This window comes from Solanum verrucosum, unplaced genomic scaffold, assembly GCF_900185275.1.
Source record: "Solanum verrucosum unplaced genomic scaffold, falcon-dt-bn FXZP01000261.1, whole genome shotgun sequence".
Taxonomy (NCBI): Eukaryota; Viridiplantae; Streptophyta; class Magnoliopsida; order Solanales; family Solanaceae; genus Solanum; species Solanum verrucosum.
Window position 1 is genome coordinate 14,702,286 of NW_026019969.1, and position 26,299 is coordinate 14,728,584.

Sequence of the window (26,299 nt, forward strand, 5' to 3'; positions counted from 1 at the left end):
AAACTAGACTCTAGAACATTATATAAGTTCCAAGTCAAGACTAAATATTGTAGCTTTAATTTCCACAAATGAGACTTTGGAAAATTATCTTGAAGTTGATCTTTTATGAATTAAACTTCAGAGAACATATGAGGTTTATGTTTATAGACATAAAATACAATAAAAAAATTCAAATTATATGTCCAAATAAAACTTTTGTTTCATCTCATAATTTTATCTCACATGGCAAACAGAGTGAACGAGATCAAGATTAAATTTAAAACAAAAGTGAATATTTTTCAATTTATTTGGGTTCAATTCAAATCTTATTAGATGGAAAACACTCTAATATCGTTTTTTTCTTTATTATTATTATTTGAACTTGAAATCTTAATTCAAAATGAATGGAATTCGGCCATCTTCTTACATTTTTTCCTTTTTAGAGGGAATGAAATCGACTATGTATAATATATATACATATCAAAATCAAGTTACTTATGAATTACCATGACAAATAAATTCTTAAATTGAAACTATACTAATAATATAAAAAAATATTTACACTTATAACTTATAAGATGGTCACATTTCTTCTATTTTATATTGCTGTAGTTTTTTCCTATAGCAATACGCGACCCTTTTTCTCTAGTTTTATTCTAACCAAAGACTGATACGTTGTGACGCAAAAAAATAAGAAAGAATCCTTGTGGATGTTTTTCAGTTATAAAAAAAAATAAAAAATCTCTTCATATTGAATTGTTTTTTATTGAGATTATATAATTTTTTATTTATTTTTAAATAAAAATAGCGTGATCACACACACATAATAAATGAACTTAAAAAAAATTATGTCTTATTTGCCCCCCCCCCCCCCCCCCCCATGTGGGAGATATTCTGCAGCATAATTTAAATTAATTTTAAACCTTTTTTTGAAATTTTTATTCAATATTAATAGTATAGTATTTTTTTTCTGCCATACTTAGCAAACCAATCGATCATATGTATTTGTTTAGCGATATACATGATAAAGTTGCACAATGTCCAAATCGATCATAATGGACTTATAATAAGAAATAAATATACAGTGGAGATCAGTTTAATTTTGTGTAACACATTGGAATTAGCCTCTATTTGCAATAGATAGAGTTTATTATTTTTGTTGATGAGCTAAGTAATTAAAAGAGGCTAAGAGTAACTAACTACGTGATCAATTAGTTAAGTTAGCTACTGTATAACTGTATAATTTGTTAAATTAGTTACAACTAAAAAGCTTATAAGCAATGTAATTAGGGAGCCAACTGTGGATATATATATATAACACATCTGAATTTACTAACTTGTTGAATTCTCTATATGCTAACATTTCATTAATTTGTAAATCAATAATTTAATAAGTAATTGAATTTTAAACTCAACGATAAACAAACAAAATGAGGTGAGTAGTAAAAGTACTTCTAATTCAATGATTGTGATATTCATAAAATACACCAAAGTCCCCATCAATATTTAGCGTGATATAATATTAAAAATATCACATTAGTATAATTTATGTACTCGTAAATTACCTAATTATTTCGCTTAAGTGTAAACACAATAAATGATTAGCTCAAAATATAATTGGCACAGCATATTTTTTTTTATAAGTCACAACTAATTATTATAATAGATGCATACACAGAATAGAGAGTGCAGAAAACCAGCAGTTTCTCTTTTTCTTTTTTTAAATTTTCTACTCAAATTTATATAGAGACGATAAATTTAGATTCATATAGTATAGAACTTCCTTATCAAGAAATATCCTTCTCATTTGGTGGTAACTGTTTCTTTCTTTACATTTCTTCCTTCACTATCTATTCAATTCTCAATTTCTCTCTCTTTTTTTTCATATAAAAGAAACAACCAAACACTTTTTTTCAAAATCACTACCAGCTTTATCAATTGTATACTTCCATGGCTGATGTTCCTAAGAGTTCGTTGAACCCTCATGCACCTGAATATATCCCTATTACCAATCCGCCACCGCCTCTTCCTACCGTCGATTCACCGCCGCAAGAGAATGTGGGACGAGGTCGCCAGCGTCGGAATATTCATCCTACGTATGTGCTTCTTCGACGGCATCAATCTCTACCGGTGATGCTTCCAACGCGTCCAATTTCGCCTGCGCTTCCACCGCTTCTTCCTCTTCCTACCGTCGATTCACCACCGCAGGAGAATGTGGGACGAGGTCGCCAGCGTCGGAGTATTCCTCCTAAACTAGAAGGGCTGGAGAAACTGAAAGAAACTACTGTCATGATCAAGAATATCCCATTTCATTACAAGTAATTTTTAATTTTTTGCTTCTTTAATTGTTCATATTACTTTTTCCTTATTTGGAAGTTGATTAAAATAAAAATTTTCTAGTTCCATATCATTATCTAATTAATTTAATTTTTCCTTTACAGTCGTGAAAAGTTGATGCAATTTCTAGACGATTACTGCTTACTGGAGAATCAAAAAGCGAGAGATTCAAATGAAGAAAATATTCATGTCTTCGCTTATGATTTCTTGTATTTGCCTATGAATTTCAAGTAATAATCTTGTGTAATTATTTTTCTTGTGTTTTATTTGCAGTCGAAGTCAGTACTATTAACTTATCTTTTATTTTTGCATTTGCAGAATGACGAGCAGCGCAGGCTATGGATTTGTGAATTTCACCGATCACAGAACTCTCTCAAATTTTTTTGGGCATTTTAGTGAGAGAGCAAAAGCGTATCCAAATTCTGCAAGGAGCGTTCAGATGGTCATTGCGAAGATCCAGGTGCGTGAATGTTAAATTTGAAAACTAAAAGAAGAAATTGTTAATTAAGTTTGTAATTTTTGATGTGGAATTTCTACTACTACAACTTATTAACAGGGAAAAAATGCTTTAGTGAACCGATACAAGAATACAAGATTTGTGTGTGAATCAGAAGAGTGTCTTCCAGTTCGGTTTAATCCTCCAAGAAATGGTTCTAGGGAATCAGTGCAAGTGATTACTGTGGGGAAATTCGAAGTCATTCCAGATATTCCGATTGATCGATTTTAGGGTTTAGATAAGCTAGCTTTGCTGGGGAGAAGTAATTGAATAGCAGGTGACGGACTCCACCCTTTGTTGTTGTATTTTTCGTTTACGAAATAAACAAGTTTGAGTATAGCCATTAGCAGGAGCTGCTTCTACTCTGATATGTCTATCACACATTTGATTTGGTTCCTCTGGTTTCATTACATATTTTCATATGTCTACTAGTTTTCAGTTTAAATTTTATATGTTGGATTAATTTATTTTGTAATTTTAGCCTGAATATGATAAAGTGGTGATCAAAATTAATATATTTGACAAGTGAGATACTACAGTTTAATGCAAAAATGACAATATTTTTAACTAAAACTATGTTGGATTCACTTTTTAAGTTCAAAGAGTTGGAGCTTTGGCATTCGGCAAATTATTGTAGCTTCAACTTCCGCAAATGAGAGACTTCAGAACTTTATTTTGAAGTTGAACTTTTACTACTTAAATTTCAGAATATATACGAGGTTTTACTTTTATGAACAAAAACGTAGCTTTTTAAACTTAAATTGTCTATGTAAATAAAATTTCAATTTTATCTTATATGAGTTTATATAATGACTACCTTTCACATGGCTAAACAAGCCTTACATAAATGAATTTAGTTATGTGAGGGAAGACAAAAGTGTGATTGAGATCAGCATTCAAATTAAATTTAAAATAGAAGCCAATATTTTTCAATTTATTTGGGTTCAAATTTAAAATAGAAGCCAATATTTTTCAATTTATTTGGGTTCAGTTTTATTATTGAAATGGAAAATACTGTTTTACTAAAAAAAAAATCAAAATGAATGAAATTCGGTATCTTTCTCACATTTTTTCCTTTTAAAAGGGAATTAAATCGACAATGTTATAATATATGTACATATCAAAATAAAATTATTTATATTGAATTGTCTTTTATTAAATTTATATTTTTAAAAGATTTATAAAAGATCTCAAGAACATGATAAATGAATTTTAACTTGAAAGAAATATGACATATTTGAACCCCTATGTGAGAGATATCTTGCAGCTTAATTTAAATCCTTGACACAATATTTTTTTTTAAAAATATTTTTATTTTTTCAGATATCTAATAATTATTTTGAATTGTCAATTATGGTGACTATTAGTACGTTGTACATAATATATAAATATATAAATTTTATTTTTTAAAAAGATGAAAACTTCATGCGCGATTTCTGGTCAAGGTTAAACCCGTTTGAATCCCGAAAAATGAAATGTGTCGCGTAAATTTGGATAAAGAAAAGAATATAACTTAGTATTATAAATTCAATTTTTTGTAACACTTTATAAGAAAGAATTAGTTCTCCCTGTTTTCCATTGAAGTATTCTACTTTTCTCGGAAAATAAATTTCTTTTGTGCCTTCAAATTTCTCTTTCCCTCTCTCTCTCATATGAAAGAAATAACTGACACTTTTATTCAAAATCACTGCCAACTTTATCAATTGTACCTTCATGGCTGCTGTTCAGGGGAGTTCGTTGAACCCGCATGCACCCGAATATATCCCTGTGTCCACTCTGCCACCGCCACTCCCTCCTCCTTCGTATGTGCTGCTTCCGCTGCCTCCATTTCCACCGGCGATGCATCCACCTCATCCATTTCCTCCGGCGATGATTCTACCGCATCCATTTCAGCCGGCGATGATTCCACCGCTTCCTCCTACTACTACCGTCGATTCACCGCCACAGGAGAATGTGCGACCACGTCGTCAGCGTCGGCATATTCCTCCTAGACTAGGAGGGCTGGTGAAACACGATGTGATACCTATAAGTTCAACACATGAGAACAAAACTACTGTAATGATAAAAAATATACCATATCATTACAAGTAATTTTTAACTTTTTTGCTTCTTTTATTGTTCATATTAATTTGGAAGTTGGATTAAAACAAAATTTAACCGTCTGACTCTCTAGTTCCATATCATTATCGATCTAATTAAATTTCATTTTTTCCTTTACAGCCGTGATATGTTGATGCAATTTCTAGACGAGTACTGCTTCCTGGAGAATCAAAACGCGAGAAATTCAAATGGAGAAAATTTTCATGTCTTCGCTTATGATTTCTTGTATTTGCCTATGGATTATAAGTAAATAATCTCGTTTAATTAATTTTCTTGTGTTTATTTGCAGGCAAAGTACAGAAACTACTTCAGTACTATTAGATTATCTTTTATTTTTGAATTTGCAGAAACAATAGGAGCATAGGCTATGCATTTGTGAATTTCACTGATCACCGAACTCTGTGGAATTTTTTTTGGGCTTTTAATGACAAACTAAACGTGTTTCCAGGATCTGTAAAGAGTGTTGAGATTGTCGCTGCGAAGATCCAGGTGCGTGATTGTTATATTTCAAAAATAAAGGTATAAATTATTAAATAAGTTTATGATTTTTGATGTGAAATTTCTACTACTACTAATTAACAGGGAAAAAATACTTTAGTGAACCGATTCAAGAAAACAAGATTTATGTGTAAATCAGAAAGGTTTCTACCAGTTTGGTTTAATCCTCCAAGAGATGGTTATGGGGAATGGGTGCAAATGATTACTGTGGGGGCATTACAAAGACACTCCAGATAATCCGATCGATCGATGGACTTTAGGGTTTATATTTGTGGGGGAGAAAAAGTTTAGGGGTGAAATACTGACACTTGAGAAATCTCTCAGATAATCCGATCAATCAATTGAGTAGCAGGTGATGGGTTCCACCCTTTGTTGTTGTATTTTTTGTTTATGAAATAATGAAGTTCAGTATTGCCTAGCAGGGATGTTACTCCTCTAATATATATATATATATTATTGACACATTAAAGAAGTTGTTATAGTCATTTTTGTTCATTTAATGTACTCTATGAATAGAGAAATATATGGAGGTAAACAAATAATTCGTCTCCCTAATGTAGAGGTTAAAAAACACTTTCATCATCAAGGACCTAAAATAAGAAATAATACACACTAGAGATCTGTTTAACTTTGTAAAAATACATGATAATCAACCACTACTAGAAGAATAGAGAGATTTGATTCTTTTGTTATTTGTAAATCACCTAAGTATTTCACTTGTGTATAAACATAATGCACGATTAGCTTAAAATGTTTTCTCTATCATTTACTAATTCAAATATAATTTGTTTTTAAAAAAAGTTAATTGAAGTTCTATTTTCAAAACTACTAGCAAAAATTGTACGTTACTTATCTATCACCTTTCAAATTTAAGATACAAGTGCATTATCTTCACTTTATTTTATCTTCACTTTATTTTGGTTCGATCCCAATCTTATTAAAGGGAAAATATTTTTTAATTACAATAAATGTTCTCATTCTTTGTGATCCGGATTTGAAATCTATTCTTTGTGATCCGGACTTGAAATTTTTTCTTAAGAATGAATACCGAAGTCCGTCTATCTCATCACATTTTTTCCTTTTCAAGATGAATAAAATCCGAACTACATAATCTCTTCATAAATTACTTACGATAATAGATAACTCTTTTAAATAAATATATGGAAAAAGAAATATATAACTTATTATAATAAATTTGTTTTTTGCAATTAATTTAATTTTTTTACACTATATAAGCTAGACACTGTTCTCCTCTTTTTTATTGCAGTATTATCCTGCCTTTTATGTTAACTATCACTGTCTCTTTCATTTTTCTGTTCAAATCTGTGTCACTTTTTCATATATAAAAGAAACAACCAAACAGTTTTTTTTTTTTTTCAATTTTATCAATTGTACCTCCATGGCTACTGTTCGTAAGAGTTTGTTGAACCCGCATGCATCCGAATATATACCTATTTCCACTCCGCCACCGCCTCCTCCTCCTCCTACCGTTGATTCACCACCACGGGAGAATGTGCGACCACCACTGGTGGAACACCCGTGGTTGAATATTCCTCCTAGATTGATAAATGATTATGTCGCTAGAACAAAATTTTCTCCATCCATTAAGGGAATCAGAGGCGGGGAGTGGTCGAGAAACGATGGCCCGATTAAATACGGTGTGATACCTATAAGTAGGAGCCATAAGAACGTGACTACTATCGTGATTAAGAATATTCCATATGTCTACAAGTAATTTTAATCTCTTTGATTGTTCAGATTACTTTTTCTGGGAAGTTGATTATAACAAAATTTAATGGTTTGACTCTCTAGTGGCATATCATTTATCTTTGTCGTTTAGTTATCTGGTAGCTCTTTGAATTTGATGACTAATTCATTTCATTTTTTCTTTACAGCCGTGAAATGTTGATGCAATTTCTGGACGAGCACTGTTTACTGGAGAATCAAAAAGCTAGAGATTCAAATGGAGAAAATATTCATGTCTTTGCTTATGATTTCTTGTATTTGCCTATGGATTTCAAGTAAATAATTATTTTTCTTGTGTTTATTTGCAGTAAAGTATAGCCATTTCAGTACTATTAGTTTTTTATTTTTTTTATTTTTCATTTGCAGAAGCAAGATGAACAAAGGTTATGCATTTGTGAATTTCACAGATGAGAGAACTGTGTGGAATTTTTTTGAGGTTTTTGACAAACTAAATGTGTTTCCGGGATCTACTTGGGCGGTTAAGATTGTCACTGCGAAGATCCAGGTGCGTCAATGTTAAATTTCTAAAATAAACCAATTAAGTTTGTGATTTTTTTATGTGAAATTTCTATTACTACTTAACAGGGAAAAGAGGCTTTAGTGAACCATTTCAAGAACACAAGATTCGTATGTGAATCAGAAGAGTTTCTGCCAGTTCAGTTTTATCCTCCGAGAGATGGTTCTGGGGAATCGGTACAAATGATTACTGTAGGTGAATACAAAGTCACTCCATCTTGTTCAGATATTCTCAAGAAACCCTAACTTTAGGGAGCTAGTAGAAGAAATTGAGGGGTGGAAACTTGCACCTAAGAAATCTCTGAGATTGCCTTTTTTTCCTATTTATGCCTATGACATATCATTTGCCCTTTTTTTTTCTTTCTATTCTTGCTTGAGCTGAGGAGGTTAAAGTTGATTTGGTCTGGTTGTCATCTGGTTGTGGACAGAGGCGGAGCTAGGTGGGGTTCATGGTGGAGCAATAATATATGCAGTTATTTGAAGATAATTGTTTCTAATTTGTGTTGGTGATCATCGAGAAATGATTGATGTTGAAAGTGAAGTTTTTAAAAGTTATGAATTGAAGATTATGTCCATTCATCGGGAGGGGAAATTTGGATTCAATTTTTACGGTAATAATTATGAGGGAAATTGAAACTATGGGGAAGTTGCATATATGTATATAATATATATAAATATAAAAATAATTTGTTATTTTTTGAAATTAAATTGCTCTCCCACCATCAATGAATCATTTTGCCAAGGAAAATCATTCACATCATTGACATACATCAGAACAAAACTATTTTGTTACTTTTTGAAGTTAAATTGCTCTCCCAAAATCATTCACATCATTGACAAAAACCAGAAAACAAGAAGAACAAAATTTGATTCAAGTTATTTAATCGATTAGTTAATATATTGATTAATTTATTTTAGAACACAAAAACAAAATCAGTGATTTATCATATCATCTATCCATCCAGAAAAAGAAATCATATTTCAAATGATTTTTATACTCCCTCCGTCCCTTTTTAGTTGTCTACTTTAGAAATGACACACAGATTAAGGCAACAATGATTAGCACAGTGAAGTTACAATTTTACCCTTATGACAACTTTTCACTTCAAAATTACCATCACTTATTTGAATTCAAGTGAAATAAATTGGAGGGAAACAACATACACTTTTACAATTTTCAAGAAGTGTAAATAAGGGTATAATAGGAAAAAAATTGTTGTCCTTTCTTGATTTGTCAAAATGGACAACTAAATAGGGACAACTAAAAAAGGAAATATGGACAAGTAAATAGGGACGGAGGGAGTATTATTTTTTACATTGAACTTTATTATATTATTAGTACTAAAAAACATTACTGGTTACTGTTTGATATTATCAGGGTATATAGCCGTAAATAATTTGGGATGCGGATTCATTAAAGATGAATAGTTTGTGTTGAGTCTAACTTGAGTAAGTAGTTTCATTAATTGGTCCAATTTGTGTAGTTTTCCCAAAGATTAAATGGTTATCAACAAATATTAATGTGATGATATGGATAAATTTCTCAATTTCAAAATTAAAAGTTGCATATTCAAACGTTTTTCACTTAAATAGATTTCACGTGGCATAAATTTAAATTAATCTAGAAGCGTTTTACAGGTTGCATAAATTTAAATTAATTTAGACCATGAATTTTGAAATACCGATTATTAAACAACAATAAAATATTAAATTTTATGAGAAAATGAACATTTAAGTGGTTCACACACAAGAAGAATACAAAAAAAAAAGAAAGATATAGCAGTTATGGGGGGGGGGGGGGGGGGGGGTTGTTGCGAGAATCGAACTCACGACCTCTCGCACCTGAAGCGAGAATCATACCACTAGACCAAACACCCACCCTGTTATAATTACTACCTATTTATATTACCTAATCTATTTTACAATATTCACACAGTTCAAATTAAGAAAACAAATATTTTAATTTTTACAATGAACTCGAACAAAACATATATATACATACATGAATGAACAATTATAAAGTCTTAATTAATTAATTAGCTTATAGCAACATAAATATGAATTATGATGACTTACTTTAAATTATAAATTTAAAACATATTTTTTCTTATATCAAGTTAAACTAATTACATAAATTAGAAAGAGGTAATAATATAAAATAAAATAAAAATTACAAAGCAAAATGATGTCGCTGCGTTGAGCAAATGAGTAGTGTAATGTTATCTTCTTCCTCTTCCTCCATGGCTCTCCATCGCCTGCTCCGACCCGCTCCCATCCTTTCTTTCTCCTTCCTTAAGCAATCTCTCTCTCTTTTTCCCCATCAAACGACGTCACTTCATCCCATCACCAACAATTCTCCTTCCTTCTTCCCCTCTCTTCGGACCCATACATCAATCTTCCTTCGTTCTAGAACTTTCTCGAACCTTCCAATTAGCTGTACTTCTCAAGCTCTCTTGGAATCTTCTGAGGATGTGGAAGCCGAGGAAACTGTAAAAGAAAATGAAGAAGTTACTGCCCCCAGGCCTAGTGAGTCTGAGAGAAAAATATTAAGGGCGAAATTGCCGAACCTGACTGTGAAGGAGAAGAAAGAATTGGCATCGTATGCACATAGTTTAGGGAAGAAGCTAAAGAGCCAACAGGTTGGCAAATCTGGTGTTACTGATACTGTGGTAATGGCTTTAGAGGAGACTCTTGAAGCTAATGAGCTTCTCAAGGTACATTTTCTCAATTTTTTGCTGTTGGCATACAATTTACTCAAATATTTGGGCAACTAGTTAGGGTTTAGGGTTTATATTGAATCGTTATGCCTGGAAAGGCTATCTTCAAATCAGTGCGATTTTTTTTTTCTGTTGCGAAATTGGCCTTCAGAACTTTTAGCTAACAGTTAGTTGGTCATAGATTTTGTATCAGATTTTGAAAATTTTATCTTCAAATATATATTTGGCCATGAAATTTGAATATTTTTTCAAGTTTCCAAAATATTGGCTCACACCAGTTTTGGTATTCTTTGGACTTCCACAAATAAAACTTCAACTTCTTTTTCCAAGTAAATTGCCGGTACAAACACAACTTCAGAAGCTCAATTTTTCATATTTCTACTTCAAAATCTATGGTCGAAGGGGGCTAATTGTGCTGACCTTAACCTCATAAATAAACAAAAAAAAATTGTTCTGAATTAGTAAACAAGAACAGTGACTTTTTAACAAGTGTAGATGATTTTTATGTTTGATAAGTAACATAGTAAATAGGTAAAATTTGGTTATTAATTTTGCTGTGAATCTTACTTAGGCATGTTGTTCAAACGGTGGAACTGTTTGTGCTTGCCTGCCATTTTAGTTTGTTGATATTGTACATTGTAACAAGTATGTAATCTGATTAGTGATATTGATCTTGCTAAATGGTTTCCTGTGTTATAGTTCCTTCCTCTGTTGCTTAAAGGTTTTTTTAGCTGAAATCATGAAAGCATGGAACTCAAATTCGCACAAACATGTTATGAATAGTTATAACTTTAATGAGATTGCGTTTATCTGAATGTTTATTAAGTTGTTGAGGTTAATAATTCTGGTTACTAGCAAGTAGAGGTGTGTAGAAAAGAGGGAAAATTCTGTTGCTAGTTATGCTTGTGACATTGTTAAATTAGTAATTGGTTAAAATCTGTTTATAGATAGTTGTATTAGCACTTGGGAGTGTGAGAAATATTGATCAATATATATATGTTTAGGCTAAGCGCATTTAGCAAGATGCTCATTTTTATCAAGTATGTGTCTTGTGCTGGTAAAAGTGACAAATGTTCAAATTGATGATCATAAGTTGATCTGCTGATGAATAAGGGCCTTTCGCGGTGGGACATGAATAGAGTTTAATTTACTTCACCTAAGGTGAACGCTTATTATCTTCTTAGCAATGTGTTAAGTTTTGGTTAATGTGATAAAACGCATTGGTCTTGTGTTTGTTTTTTATGCCCTCATTGTTATATGCAGCTCAAAATCCATGGTACCTGTCCCGGAGGAGAGCTGGATGATGTTGTAAAGCATTTGGAGGAAGCAACTGGCTCAGTGGTTGTTGGTCAAATTGGTAGGACTGTGATTCTCTACCGTCCAAGCCTGACAAAAATGAAAGCTGAAGAGAAGAAGAAACAGGCTCAAATTCTTTTTTTGAAAAAACAAAAACAATATGCAGAGAGGCGATCATTTCAGGTCATCTTTTGTTTATCTAGTTTCTTTTATAACACTGGTTTCCTAGCTAAGCTTTTGTGCAACTCTCACTAATTTACTGGGTTCCACTAATACACCGGGTACATGCTACTCCACCTATGGACGTGTACGAAGTAATTTACCTAAGAAGGCTTTGGACAAATGAGCACCTTTTGTCCATATTAGAATTTTGAATTGGTTTCCTACTGTTTTTATCAAGTTCAATGACCGCTAGGCAACACCCTTGAGTGCAAATAAATACACATTGTTCTCCTTTGTTTCTTTCATGATCATCCTTGCTCATTTTGGGGTCTCCTTATGTGCAGGATAAAGGACCGGTACCTAGATCATATGCTCGTAGTCGCCGAGGAAGTAGCAGGGTTTGATCTTTCATTGTGGCTCATTTCTTAATTTCCTTTCCGCAGTAGCCACCACAATACTCCCATGGCTCATTGTAAGGGAATAGTGGACACTATTCATGGGTCCTTGATGTCTTAATTTTTTACAGTCTCGTAATCATAGTTCTGACTTTTTGTGGTCACTGCACTGGGAAAACCCCATCATTCTATTTATGTTTGTTTAGTTGATGTAACTTTAGACGAATCACACGCTTCAAAGTAATTATATGTCAAATACTGCACAGCATATTAATAAGTAGATTGGTAACTCAGGACTTGGATGTACAAACCATAATAATGCTTTCAGGAATATTACAATACCAAAAAAGTACTATTACAATAGCGCTCCGAATATTAAATAAGTAAATAATAATTCGTTCTCAACTCATTTGAGTTATGACATGGTGGATCAAATAACTTGATATTAACAAGTAACAACAAAATTTGGACATTTTCTATGTGGGCATTTTTGTCTCGTCCATATTAAACCCCTACGTAGCTTTCAACTTTTGAAACTCATCATGAACTGAGCCTTCCAAATAAAGTATGCCATCCGCCAAAGTGAGTCGCCGTAGAGCTACCAAAAATCGTGTCTGCAAAGAAAAAGAAAGTTAATATGGAAAACAACATGAGCCAGTTTTAGCAAACAAAGAGTAGAAAGGCTGAAATGAATTTACCCATTGGAATGCTACTAGAGCAAACCAGCACCCCGTCAAACCAAATCCTTTACTGCTGAAGAGCTGTTTGAGAGCAAAATAATAAGTGAGTAATATTCTTTTTATCAGAAAAGATTTAAGAAATATAGCTTCGTGAGCAAGGATAAAAAAAAGTTAGTTTGCAAACTGTATATCATGAGGGGACTCATTGGAAATAAATGGAATGACTTACCATGACGAGAAGAGAAGCTAAACCAAATATGGCGGTCATTGATATGCTGATAAATTTTAAGTCTCTTCCAGCCTAAAAAGTAATCAGATAATCAATGACTTGAGATATGGCTTCAAAAACCATAACTAGAATAATAAAGATTAAAAATATAGTATCATACAATAACGATAAAAATAAATGTAAAGAATCACAAGGCAAATGGTAATGGCTTCAACAATATACAAGATGGAAATATTTTTGGGTAGGTGCTGAACGTCTACAAGAAAAAGGAAAAGAAACGGAAGGTGGCTCTGCTGCTCTTTTTCCCAAGAAACTAAAACACATCTACGGTTTTTTGGATTAATCAATTCGCTGATTGTCGGATTATGTTCTCGTAGGAATTAATGTACTCACTAGTACATATTGATTTTGCAAATGGTTAATAAATGAAACCCTCATGAAGAAAAAAGCTAATTGCTAGTGCAAATAAACACAACCTAGTTAGCCCCTCCTACGTATTTACCCCTTAATACGCTTGAAATGGTATAAATTTTTTTCCAAGGAAACAGAGCATACTCCTTGAATTTATGGCAGACATAAACAAAATAAACAGAACTTTCAGATAAAAATACTCGATATAATCAACCAAAATATCTACAATGATCAAAATATAATTTAGAGTTAGTATGAAACCGTACCAACAAGGTTCCTTCAAGACTATGAACACATGGTGACACCCAGAGAGTTAGAAATAATTGCAGCAGTACTTTGTGCATCTGTGCCAACAGAAGGTGAGAACAATCAGCAGATCAGAAAAAAATTATTTTCACCGACATAAAATCTTTATTTGGCTCACACAGCTCCCCCTTTGCATTGTTTTTATTTTATGCAGTGTGTCTTTCTTTATCTTTTCTGCTTGCTCCAAGTAGCAAAATTATTCATAATAAAGAGGGTGTGGAGAGGATTAATATTCTCATGACCAAGAGATGTGTCATTGTGAACTTCATCTAAATTGAAAAGTCACAGGATATAAAAAGACAAATATTATATGCAACTAACCTCTTGTATGACCAAAGGATCAGATGAAAACATTTGGGGGAAAAACCATGATATCGACACACCAGCAGATCCCAGTATTAAACCATTTGATGCTCCAATGATCAAAAGGGACTTCAGCAGCATCCGGGCCTGATTCACAGTGTTCATCTTTTAGAATGTCCCATCAAAAAATATGCATGGACACAACTCTAAAGTTGTCGATTGGGGAATGAATAGAAACAACAGTTTACATTGACATCACAGTCAAAGTTTCATGGATGTCAGGGCTTTCCACAAGGAAGAGGTTTGTACAGATATATTAGTGTGTTTGGTATGAAGGAAATTGTTTTCCACGGAAAATGATTTCCTAGAAAATGTTTTCTTGGAAAACAAATGGATTTCTTACTTATTTTCTAGTGTTTGGTAAGTAAGCAAAAAAATATTATCCAAAGAGCATTTATATGTTGTCTGGCAAAACACTATGGAGGCGAGATGGGATGGGGAGTGGGGGTGGGATGGTCAAGGGATGGGGTTGGGGGATTGGGTGGGTGGGGAGGAGACAATAACCATAGAATGCCACTTATACAATTTGTTTTCCCTACTTCCATTAGGGAAGTCATTTTCCTTATTTTTAAGGAACTTGTTTTCCTAGAGAAAATATTTTCCAAACATTTTGACCAACCAAACATAGAAAAAGAAATGTTTTCTTCCATACCAAACACGCCCATAATGGAAAATTTTATGTTTTTCAAGCTTGGAAGTGGTAGTACGAAAATAAATACAGGATATTGTAAATTTTACATAAATAAATTTATGACCTTTGACAAGTTCCGATTCACTCCATACAACAATTCAGGCATAAATGACTGCGCTGTTTGAGAGAGAGGCTCACCCCATACTGCAAATATGCAGAATAGTTGTAGCATGACCTAATAAGGTAAGTAATACGTCAGTGTTAGCATTCATCTAACCGTTACATTAGAAAGATGCAAAAAGAAAATACATGTATAATATTAGTCCACATAAACTAACCTGATGTGCAGCAGCAGTGTGTGTGCCCATTGATGTGGCATAGTAGACAAGTAGAGAGTAGAATGCCACCTGGAGTTCAAGATCTATCAGATACATAACATAGTAACTACATTCATACAGGCCGAAAATGCAGTTGAGTCAAACAAACCTTTGACATCATTGTTAAGAACACAGGTGCTGCAAGTGTGAAAATCTGTAGAACTTCATCAAATGATGGGACAGATAAGGCAAAACCATTATACCCTTTCTTGCTCAGGGCTACAATCATCATATAAGCTGCAACAACCTAAAATATAGCTTGTAAGCAAGGAATATTACCTAAAATTTTCATGAAGAGTATGAAAATGGAGAGAGGGAGGGAGAGAGACAGAGAGTTGAAGAGCAGATCAAATTTAGAGGAAGGGAAGGCATATTTGGCGTACTTGGGACACCATTGTTGCCCATGCTGCTCCAGCTATACCATATCCAAAGAATCTGCATAAGGCTATGTCGCCAATGCCATTAATAGCCGTGGCAACTGCCAAAGCCTTTAAAGGTCCCCATGAATCTTTCATGCCTAAACTGTAGATCCATTAACAAGAACTATATTAATACAAAAAACACCAGCAGCAAATCATAAACAGCTGACCAATGCACTTGACACAAAAACCACCAGCAGAAAATCATAAACAGTTTTCAGATTTAAAGCTCAAAAGATTGACAAGTAATGCACATTTCAAACATATAAATACTGGACGAAAAACATTAAGAACTTTCAGTATTGACAGTTATCCATAAGTGTCGTTTCTTTCTTTAAGAAACTTCATCATCAAGATTTCATTAAAGTAAAAAAAAATAGTATCAGGAATGATAGTCAATTGGAACAAATATATATTAATCAAAGAAAAAATTATATTAATCAAGGAAATGTCAAGCAAAGACAATCATGCTCAAATGTCTCCCAACCAGTACTATTAAAACCAACGCTGCATCAGTTGATGTGAAGCAAGGGGTTATCCCTTCACGGGTGCAGCCATGTGCTTCAGAGAAAAGTGTAACTCAAACAATGATACAAATGAGAAGTGCTTGGCACTTTGAATCTCAATTTTGAAGAGTTGGACTAATGTCAGAATCTTTGTATATTGGATGCTGAAACTAGTTTTACTATCAATTTACTATTATAGTATTAAATTCACATATACTTGGTATTTCTAATTTCTCCTAAGTTGCGCACTTCACTTCTCGCGTTGTGCTTCAAGCCTCATGGACCTTCCATCTAAATAGGGTAATTAGCTTATTGAACTTATAACAATTGTTTCATCTTCATTATCTAAAAAATCGTGCTTATCTTCATCATCTACTAAGAGTTCAGTATGTGTGTTAAAATTCACCAACATTTCTATTTTGTTTTGTTTTTGGCAATCCTTTTTTTACCACTCCCTAGGAGCTCCCACCTTTTATGCTCCCTTTTCTACTCCCTTGGTGACTCGAACACACAACCTTGTGATTGGAGGTGGAGGGTGCTTAACATCAGAGCAACCCCTCGTTCCACTAATGGTGCTACTCTTCTCATATAAAGAAGAAAAGTGGACTAAACAGTTTGAATCTGATCACACATAGGGAGAGAACTTGCATCAATGAGAAAAGCACAACAGGAAGAGGAAGATGAAATATGGTGAGAAATAAATTTGGGGGCTTGGAATTCCCGTCAATTGATTCTGTGGCCGGAACAGCATGAAACAGGACATTGTGCAGACAAGAAAAAGAACATTGACAAATTGTAGGCATAGGAACTAAATGCATATGTTAGTGGTTCTTGTAAAAGAATCCCTGCAACTATGAAGAAGAAACATTGTAGATTGCTACCTATACAACCCTATTTATCACTCAGTTAACAAAATTAAAGTACAAATTATTTAAAAGCACACTGATTACATAATGCTATACAAATTAGAGTATCAGTAGGTAGATGGTACCTTGCACTTTGGGCAACCCAACCAACAAGCATGGCAGGCCATGCCAATCCTCGAATCTAGCACAAAAAGATATTCTATTCAGATGAAGTGTGCTCAGGTAACCAAGCACAAGTGGATTTTACTTGATCATCCCAGAACAATATAACTTTCAGCCAAATATTATTATCACTGCTATAGCATATGAATTCTGGAAGTATAACAAATGACCTAATGTCTTTATCTGCAAGTTTGAACTAGGATGGATGAAACCCCACTTTGAAGATCAGCGATAAGAAGTTCAGATATTCAATTTGCTAACAACTTCCAAGCTCCTACGACTTTTTTCCTTGTCCCTTACCAGAAATAACTTACTTGTTTCAGTTAGCAGGATATTCAAACATAAGTCATCTAAAAGCTATATGAAACAATGTAACATTCAAAACTAACATTATTTTAGAATCTTTGGACTCCAGATAAGTCAGGATGTCTCTTGAAAGATAAACACAATCTATGTTGCTCGGACTCTTCAAAAGTGCCAACGGGTGCGTGTCGGATTCACCAAAAGTAGTGTATTTTTGGAGAATCCGAGATGGGTGTGGCATCAAAAGTGAAGAGTCTGCGCAACTAAGAACACAATACATATATCCATTTTCTATTGAAATTCTCTTACTATCCAAGAGAACATGCACTAATAATTAATAGCATAATAACCTGGACATAAGTATTTGCTGCATTTACTATTTCCATATTGTTTGCCCCTGTGAAAGCTGAAAGTAAGACAAATTTAACATCAGTTGTTCATAAAAAATACTGAAGGAAGAAGAGGGCATTTCAAATAGTATACATATTGAATGATTGATAAATCCACAATCAAAACAAGAATGAGATGCTAACCAGTAATGCCCCAAGTACCAAACAATCTTGTAAAGATAAACATCAAAATACCACAGGCCAACCCAATGAAGAGCAATATAGATATCTGATGTTGCACTTCATCTTTATCCTGCACCATAATCCAAGATGCTCAGAATGCAAGAGTAAACAGAAAATGTATATATTGATATATGGGTTCACCATACTATGATAACTCCCAAGCTCCTAATATTTGGGGAAAGCAGATACGGTTAAATGATAACATGAATTTCAACAAAGCATACCTGTTTGGCCAATGCAGTAGCAACTAAATTTGAAGTGGCAATTGAAAGGAACATAAAAACATAACTTGTGTTATCACAAAATACTGTTCCTGGGCCTGCCAATTACAAAACTCGAGCTGAATCACTGAACATTTAAACAACATTATACTCAACCCATCCCACTTTATATGGAAAATGAATAAAAGTACGATTGTGCCAAATATTTTTGACATCCAGAAATGGGAAGACTCTACCTAGAGCGGCAAGTTCAATAGAACTTCCTTGACCGATTACTGCAGTGTCAATGAGACTCATCAAAGGTCCACATAACCATAGACCAACTGCTGGCCCTGAAAACTTTACAATCTCCACCACTTGAGCCCAAATGCTCTCATTGCCAGAAAATTCTCCTTTAGCATTAGAATCTACCACTGGAATTTCTTCTCGAACTGTTACCGCTTCTACTTGTTCTTCATCACTGGTACATGAATTCAAATTCGAATGCAAGTTCTCTAGATTCACTGGAATCTCTTGGCTATGATTTACACAAGCAGTGATTATTCGCTTGCGGTGATTGCAGATTCGGGTCAATGATGTTACCCGACAAGTTCGACGGCGGGTGGAAGAAAAATCAACATGGAAATTCAAATTGAATTTAGGGATTTCTATCGGAATAATGTGAGATTTACAAGTTAGGGTTTCAAGATTCATTATTAGCGATGAAGATTTCGATGCTTGATTGAACAGATAGAAAAAACAGAGGGAAAATTATGGCCGTAAAGGCGTAAATAGAAAGTTTTCTGAGCCACTTGAAAATTGGCGCCTGCTTCGAATATACTTGTGCTTCAGCGTTTCCCTAACTGTCCTGAAGTCCACAAATATCCAATTTTGTGTGGTGCTTTGAATATTTATAAATTTGACAAAGTCATGATTCATATATTTTTTATTGACATTTATCTGACTTGTCAAGTCTAACATTATGCATTTTTAACTAAAGTACATATTAAAAAAATAGCTAAAGTTTTAGTTATTTGTCTGAATTTTTCATGTAGGTGCACTTGAGTCATAACTCATATTCAATCATAAAAAAATAATATTAGCAAACACTTCAAACGAACTTTATTCATTGCTTCTGAAATTTCGTTTTGTTACTGAGAGTTTGATTCTCAGGTTATAATACTCTTTCCTATTTTTCCTCCCCTTGCCTTTTTTCAAAAAAAATAAATTAAAATGCATGTAAAAATTGACGTGGTGACTATTGTCTCGAACATAATAATCCCCTATGAAACTTTCAACTTTTGAAACTCATCATGAACTGAGCCTTCCAAATAAAGCATGCCATCCACCATCGTGAGTCGCCGTAGAGCTACCAAAAATCGTGTCTGCAAAGAAAACGAAAGTTAAAATGGAAAACAACATGAGCCAGTTTTAGCAAACAAAGAGTAAAAAAAAAACTAATGAAATGAAGTTACCCATTGAAAAGCTACTAGTGCAAACCAGCACCCCGACAAACCAAATCCTTTACTGCTGAAGAGCTGTTTGAGATCAAAATAATTAGTGAATAGTATTCTGTTTAATTAGAAAAAGATTTAAGAAATCTAGCTTCCTGAGCAAGGGTAAAAAAAAAAGTTTGTTTGCAAACTAAATCATGAGGGGACTCATTGAAAATAAGTGAAATGACTTACCAAGACGAGAAGAGAAGCCAAACCAAATATGGAGGTCATTGATATGCTCAAAAATTTTAAGTCTCTTCCAGCCTATAACGTAATCAGATCATCACACAATTGAGATAAAAGCTTCAAAATAACCATTTTTAGGATTAAAAGATATCTTATCATACAATAACAATTAAGTAAATTATAAATGTAAACAATCACAAGGCAAAATGATAAGGTTATTATAGTATTGATTTTGCAGATAGTTCATAAATGAAATTCCTCGTGAAGAAAAAAGTTAATTCCTTGTACAAATAAATTCAACCTAGTTAGCCCCTCCTACCCAGTAGTACTTGCTCCTTAATAAACTTGAAATGCTATATATTTCTCCAATGAAACAGAGCATACTTCTTAAATTTATGGCAGGCATAGACAAAATAAACAAAACTTTCAGATAAAAATAATCGATACAGTCAACCAAACTATTTACCATGATCAAAACATAATTTGGAACAAGTATGAAACCGTACCAACAAGGTTCCTTCAAGACAAAGAACAGACGGAGCTACCAAGAGAGCTAGAAATAATGGCAGCAGTACATTATGCATCTGCACCAATAGAAGGTGAGAACAATTAGTAGATCAGAAAAAAAACTGATACAATGATGATGCTTACACAATATTAATCCTGTGTAACATGGAAAAATTCACACAGCTTTCTTTGTCTTGTTTTTATTTTTATTTTATGCAGTATTTTTTTTCTTTATCATTTGTGCAAAATTATTCATAAAGAAGACGGCATGGAGAGGATTAATATATATCCTCATGACCAAAAAAGAGGATAAAAAGTGAATTATAATTCGGGACTAACCTCTTGTATGACCAAAGGATCAGTTGAAAATATTTTGGAGAAAAACAATGACATTAACACTCCAGCAGTTCCCATTATTAATCCATTTAATGCTCCAATAATCAAAAGCGATTTCAACAGCATCCGGGCCTGATTCACAGTGTTCATCTTTTAAAATGTCCTATTAAAGAAAAATGCATGGACCACAACTCTAAAGTTGTCAATTGGAGAATGAATAGACATGACAGTTTATATGGACATCAGAGTAAAATATTTCATGGAAGTCGAGGCTTTCTTCAAAGAAGAGTTTTTTACAGATATAACGGAACGTTTTATGATAGCTTTTCAAGCTTGGAAGTGGTAGTAAGAAAATAGATGCAGGATGCTGTAAATTTTACATAAATAAATTTAAGACCTTCAACAAGTTCCGATTCACTCCATGTAACAATTCAGGCATAAATGACTGCGCTGTTTGAGAGAGCGGCTCAATGCATACTGTAAATATGCAGTACAGTTGTCGTGTGACCTAATAAGGCAAGTAATGTTAGTGTTAATATCCGTCTGACTATTGCATTAGAATGATGCAAGAAGAAAATACATCTGAAATATTAGTCAACAAAAACTAACCTGATGTGCAGCAGCAGTGTATGTGCCCATTGATGTAGCATAGTAGACAAGTAGAGAGTAGAATGCCACCTTGAATTCAATATCTATCAGATACATAACATAGTCACTTCTTTCATATAAGCCGAAAATGAAGTTGAGTCAAACAAACCTTTGACATCATTGTTAGGAACACAGGTGCTGCAAGCATGAAAATCTGTAGAAGTTCATCCAATGATGGGACAGATAAGGCAAAACCATTATACCCATTTTTGCTCAGAGCTGCAATCATCATATAAGCTGCAACAACCTAAAATATTGCATGTAAGCTAGGAATATAACCATAAAGAGTATGAAAATAGAGAGAGGCAGAGAGGGAGACAGGGTTGAAGAGCAGATCAAAATAATTTAGAGGAAGGAAAGGCGTTTGTGGCATACTTGGGACACCATCGTTGCCCATGCTGCTCCAGCAATACCATAATTAAAGAATCTGCATAAGACTATGTCGCCAATGCCATTAATAGCAGTAGCAACTGCCAAAGCCTTTAAAGGTCCCCATGAGTCTTTTATGCCTAAACTGTATATCCCATTAACAAGACTATATTATACACTGAAACATACTGACCAATACACTTAACAAAAAAATCACCAGCAGAAAATCATAAACAGCTTTCAGATTTAAAGCTCAATAATTTGACCAAGGAATGCATATTTCAAATTGTAGCCATAGGAACTAAGTGCATATGTTAGTGGTTCTTGTAAAAGTATCGCTGCAAATATGAAGAAGAAACATAATAGATTTCAACACAACCTTATAGATCACTCAGCCAACTAAATTCAAGTACAAATTATCTAAAAGCGCACTGATTACATAATATACAAATTAGAGTATCAGAAGGTAGATGCTACCTTGCACTTTGGGCAACCCAACCAACAAGCATTGCAGGCCATGCCAATCCTCGAATCTATCACAAAAAAAGATATTCTATTCAGATGAAGTGTGCTCAGGTAACCAAGCACAAGTAGATTTGACTTGATTATATCCCAGAACGATAGAACTTTCAACCAAATATTGTTATCCCTGCTATAGCAAATTTGAACTAGGACGGATGAAACCCTACTTTGAAGATTGGCAATAAGAAATCCAGATAATCAAATATTGTATATCATTCATTCAATTTGCCAACAACTTTCCAATTCCTAAGTCATCTAACAGTGATATGAAACAATACAACATTCAAACCTTCCTTTATATGCTAAGTCTTTGGACTCTAGATAAGATGCCTCTCGAAAGATCACCAGAATAAATATATCCAATTTGCATTGGACCTCTCTTACTATCCAGCAGAACATGCACTAACAACTAACAGAAGTAGCATAATAACCTGGACATAAGTATTTGCTGCATTTGTTATTTCCGTATTGTGTGCCCCTGTGAAAGCTGAAAGGGATCGGAGACAAATTTATCATTAGTTGCTCATAAAAATTACACCATTACTGAAGGAAGAAAGGAACATTCTGAATAGTATACATATTGAATGATAGATACATTCACCACCAAAAAGAGAATGAGATACATACCAGTAATGCCCCAAGTACCAAACAATCTTGTAAAGATTAACATCACAACACCACAGGCCAACCCAATGAAGAGCAGTATAGATATCTGGTGTTGCACTCCGTCCTTATCCTGCACCATAATCCAAGATGCTCATGAGGACTGTAATGAGAAGGACACAGACCCACTCGCGACAATAAAGAGAAGCAGTGATTCCAATCCACCTCATGAGCTTTAGTGCATAAGTCATCGAATCCCTTAATTTGGGGCAGGAGTCTCGACCACAAGTTGTATGGACGACTATAGGTATGAATCTTGAATTGAATTTGAAAAAGGAATATATGATGCATTAGAATGTTCCTGATAGTTTTTTCTTGCCTAGAAGATTGTTACTAACAGTTGAATTGCGAGCACTGAAGCTTGACATCAAATGCCTATATTGTTTTCACACTATAACAAAACAGTTGCCACTAATTTGCTTAATAAACTCGAATATTATGGGCATTTGACCATTGCCGGTAAAAAATACTCTCTCAATATACTCTGTTTCTTTTAGATTTAAGTCAATTTTCTCAATTAACTCCTGACCAATTAACAGTTTGAGTTTGAGTTTTCTCGCCTAGTCATCGGTTTTGAGATTTGTATTCTACGTTTTCTGTTTTGGAGAAGTTTTGAAGAAGAATTTCTTTACGGTAATTTTGGAGCAGAAGAAGGGCTCCGATAGGCTCGTCGCCCATGGAGAAGAAGCTCCAACTCTTCCGTGGGATACAATTTTCATCACACTTTTTTGAAGTTTTTCCTAAATTTCGATCGAGTTTTTAGGGTTTCTATGTGGACAATCTGGGGAATAAAACAATTAACCCTCGACTTGTGCGTAGGGTTTGTGCCAAAAAGTTGTTCTCTTGTCGTCACTATATCATTATGTAAATGTACTTGTGCGTACAGTTTGTGCCAAAAAGAAGTTAGAATCTTGACTTATATCAACACTGCTACAGTTAGGGTGTTCACGGTTTGGTTTGGGTCGGTTATTCGTCAAAATTAAAACTAAACCAATTTAATCGATTTTAAAATTATCAAAATCAAACCAAACCAAATATAATACACATTTATCGATTTGGTTGTTTTCAGTTTTGGTTTGGTTATTCGGTTATTAACCATACATAAAAATAAAAGAAACGTGAAAAGAGTGATAACAATCCATTAAAACAAAAAAATAGTTAGAATGACTAGCATTACAGAACTTTCGATCATTGAATCATTGAATTTACTGAATAAAACTTCAAAATTCACTATTTTGGCATAGAAGGAAGAGACAATGACATTTTCAGACCCACAAAGAATTTTCATAGATGCTCATATACATGAAACTAATAAGAAATTTGTTCTCACTTTGGACATTTTTTCTTTCATAAGTAAATTATAAATAAATTTTGATGAAACATATATAAAATCTTTAAAATTGTTTATGAATATAATATATTATGTATGTATAATAATAAAATTTATGTATATAACTTGTTGGTTCGATTCAATTATTTCTTAGATTTTTTCCGAACAAAACCATATCCAAATCAAATACTATCGATTTTTAACAATCTAAAACCCAAAGTAAATCAATTCATTTAATCGGTTTGATTTGATTTTTCGGTTTGGATCGGTTTTTATCCAAACCATGAACACCCCTAGCTACAGTTGTCACATGCATACATCATGCTTTTTTTTTCAGTTTGTTAGCAACACACATCTCCTATCTCACATATTCCAAGTCGATCCGGCAAGGAGATTTAACACAGCAATCATAACAACAAAAATAATTAATTAATAATTAACGGTAATAAATTAATTATTACTATTGAATATGTATTTTTAACAGTAATTAGTATTCTTTGTAAATATTTCTAAAACCTATAGCTAACTAATGTTCGTAAGATTAGAAACTGTTTTTGTTGTAATAAATCTACTATGATACCACACAATCTAACTTCCCACTTTAACGGATGGGTAGTTGAATATTGAAGATAATAACATGAGTTTGAGATAGATAAAGCATTTCCTGCTCTTAATGAACAAAAACAGGAACACTGCATGCATATATGTGTTAATTATTTGTTAATTATGTCTAGAATTTTTCCTTCTCTATTTTTTTGTTTGTGATTGTGTGCTAGTTAAGCCACTATATTTCCACAACAATTGATACCTTGCACTTCATCTTTATCCTGCACCATAACCGAAGATGCTCACAATGCAATAGTAAACAGAAATACCAACGACTATATATTGATATACAGGTTCACCATACTATGATAACTTCCAAGCACCTAATATTTGGGGAAAGTAGATACAGTTAAAAGATAATACCAATATTAAGAATTTTCAACAAAGCATACCTGCTTGGCCAATGCAGTAGCTACTAAATTTGAAGTGGCAATTGAAAGGAACATAAAAACATAACTTGTGTTATCACAAAACACTGTTCCTGGACCTGCCAATTACAAAAGTCGAGCTAAATCACTGAACATTTAAACAACATTATACTCCGTTCGTCCCACTCAATATGGAAATTGTATAAAAGTATGATGAGTTAATACATAATTATCCCGTTCAACTATTGTGTCATTTTTGAGTAGTGACTTTCTAAGTGATTCAAATTGAGTGGTCATATAAGATATTAACTCAAAAGTGTGATCTTTCTGACAGCTTAAGTATTTAGATGAGATAATCACACACTTTAACATGTATAGAGTAGGTAGAGGTCCTAAATCGAATCTCACCACCACCCAAATTTTTAAAAATAAAATAAAATTCCATATGTTTGGCCCATGAAAAAGAATGGGCTCGCACATGAGGGACATGTTTGAGAGTATCATTAACTAATACTTAAGCTTATAGAATATTTTGGACATCCAGAAATGGCAAGATCAGTGAGATCTCTACCTAGAGCAGCAAGTTCAATAGAACTTCCTTGACCGACAACTGCAGTGTCAATGAGACTCATCAAAGGTCCACATAACCACAAACCAACTGTTGGCCCTGAAAACTTTACAATCTCCACCATTTGATCCCAAATGCTTTCATTGCCAGAGAATTCTTCTTTACCATTAGAATTTACCACTGGGATTTCTTCTCCAAGTGTTACCGCTTTTACTTGTTGTTCATCGCTGATGCATGAATCCGGATTCAAGTTCTCTAGTTTCACTGGAATCTTTTGCTTTAAACAAGCAGTAATTATTTGCTTGCGGTGTTTGCAGATTCGGTTCAATGGCGTTACCTGACAATTTTGGAGACGTGTGGAAGAGAAATTCAGATTCATTTTAGGGATTTGATTCGGAATGTGAGATTTATAAATCAGGGTTTGAAGATTCAT

At 33.5% G+C, this 26,299-nt stretch overlaps 5 protein-coding genes and 1 non-coding gene across 7 annotated transcripts; 3 read left to right on the forward strand and 3 right to left on the reverse strand.

Moving 5' to 3' along the window:
* Positions 1-1,887: 1,887 nt before the first annotated feature.
* LOC125815105 (protein terminal ear1 homolog) lies at positions 1,888-3,043 on the forward strand. The gene is made up of 4 exons (XM_049494490.1): positions 1,888-2,297; positions 2,421-2,546; positions 2,635-2,776; positions 2,873-3,043. The coding sequence occupies exons 1-4, from the start codon at positions 1,930-1,932 to the stop codon at positions 3,041-3,043; spliced, it is 807 nt and encodes a 268-aa protein (XP_049350447.1). The 5' UTR covers positions 1,888-1,929.
* A 1,821-nt stretch (positions 3,044-4,864) lies between these two features.
* Positions 4,865-7,918, forward strand: LOC125816485 (protein terminal ear1 homolog). The gene is made up of 4 exons (XM_049496098.1): positions 4,865-4,899; positions 7,306-7,431; positions 7,523-7,661; positions 7,742-7,918. Exons 1-4 carry the CDS (start codon positions 4,871-4,873, stop codon positions 7,916-7,918), a joined length of 471 nt encoding a protein of 156 aa, XP_049352055.1. The 5' UTR covers positions 4,865-4,870.
* A 1,559-nt stretch (positions 7,919-9,477) lies between these two features.
* TRNAL-CAG (transfer RNA leucine (anticodon CAG)) lies at positions 9,478-9,549 on the reverse strand. The gene has a single exon. It is a non-coding gene; the product is annotated as a tRNA-Leu (tRNA).
* A 289-nt stretch (positions 9,550-9,838) lies between these two features.
* On the forward strand, positions 9,839-12,535 carry LOC125816482 (uncharacterized). 2 transcript variants are annotated; one of them, XM_049496095.1, is made up of 3 exons: positions 9,839-10,386; positions 11,653-11,868; positions 12,192-12,535. In XM_049496095.1, exons 1-3 carry the CDS (start codon positions 9,877-9,879, stop codon positions 12,249-12,251), a joined length of 786 nt encoding a protein of 261 aa, XP_049352052.1. In that variant the 5' UTR covers positions 9,839-9,876; the 3' UTR covers positions 12,252-12,535. The 2 variants fall into 2 exon arrangements, with proteins under 2 accessions (XP_049352052.1, XP_049352051.1); XM_049496094.1 differs by lacking the exon at positions 12,192-12,535 and having other exon boundaries at positions 9,840-10,386; positions 11,653-12,142.
* A 179-nt stretch (positions 12,536-12,714) lies between these two features.
* LOC125816477 (protein DETOXIFICATION 46, chloroplastic-like) lies at positions 12,715-19,136 on the reverse strand. Its single transcript, XM_049496088.1, has 14 exons — positions 18,525-19,136; positions 18,292-18,386; positions 18,029-18,137; positions 17,846-17,901; positions 17,156-17,211; positions 15,623-15,761; positions 15,349-15,486; positions 15,201-15,269; positions 14,987-15,097; positions 14,190-14,318; positions 13,829-13,906; positions 13,152-13,223; positions 12,941-13,003; positions 12,715-12,856 (listed from the first exon to the last, which is right to left on the reverse strand). Exons 1-14 carry the CDS (start codon positions 18,979-18,981, stop codon positions 12,755-12,757), a joined length of 1,674 nt encoding a protein of 557 aa, XP_049352045.1. The 5' UTR covers positions 18,982-19,136; the 3' UTR covers positions 12,715-12,754.
* A 414-nt stretch (positions 19,137-19,550) lies between these two features.
* LOC125816478 (protein DETOXIFICATION 46, chloroplastic-like) lies at positions 19,551-26,299 on the reverse strand. Its single transcript, XM_049496089.1, has 14 exons — positions 25,870-26,299; positions 25,323-25,417; positions 22,959-23,067; positions 22,763-22,818; positions 22,287-22,342; positions 21,816-21,954; positions 21,550-21,687; positions 21,402-21,470; positions 21,190-21,300; positions 20,796-20,924; positions 20,456-20,533; positions 19,956-20,027; positions 19,743-19,805; positions 19,551-19,652 (listed from the first exon to the last, which is right to left on the reverse strand). The coding sequence occupies exons 1-14, from the start codon at positions 26,297-26,299 to the stop codon at positions 19,551-19,553; spliced, it is 1,647 nt and encodes a 548-aa protein (XP_049352046.1).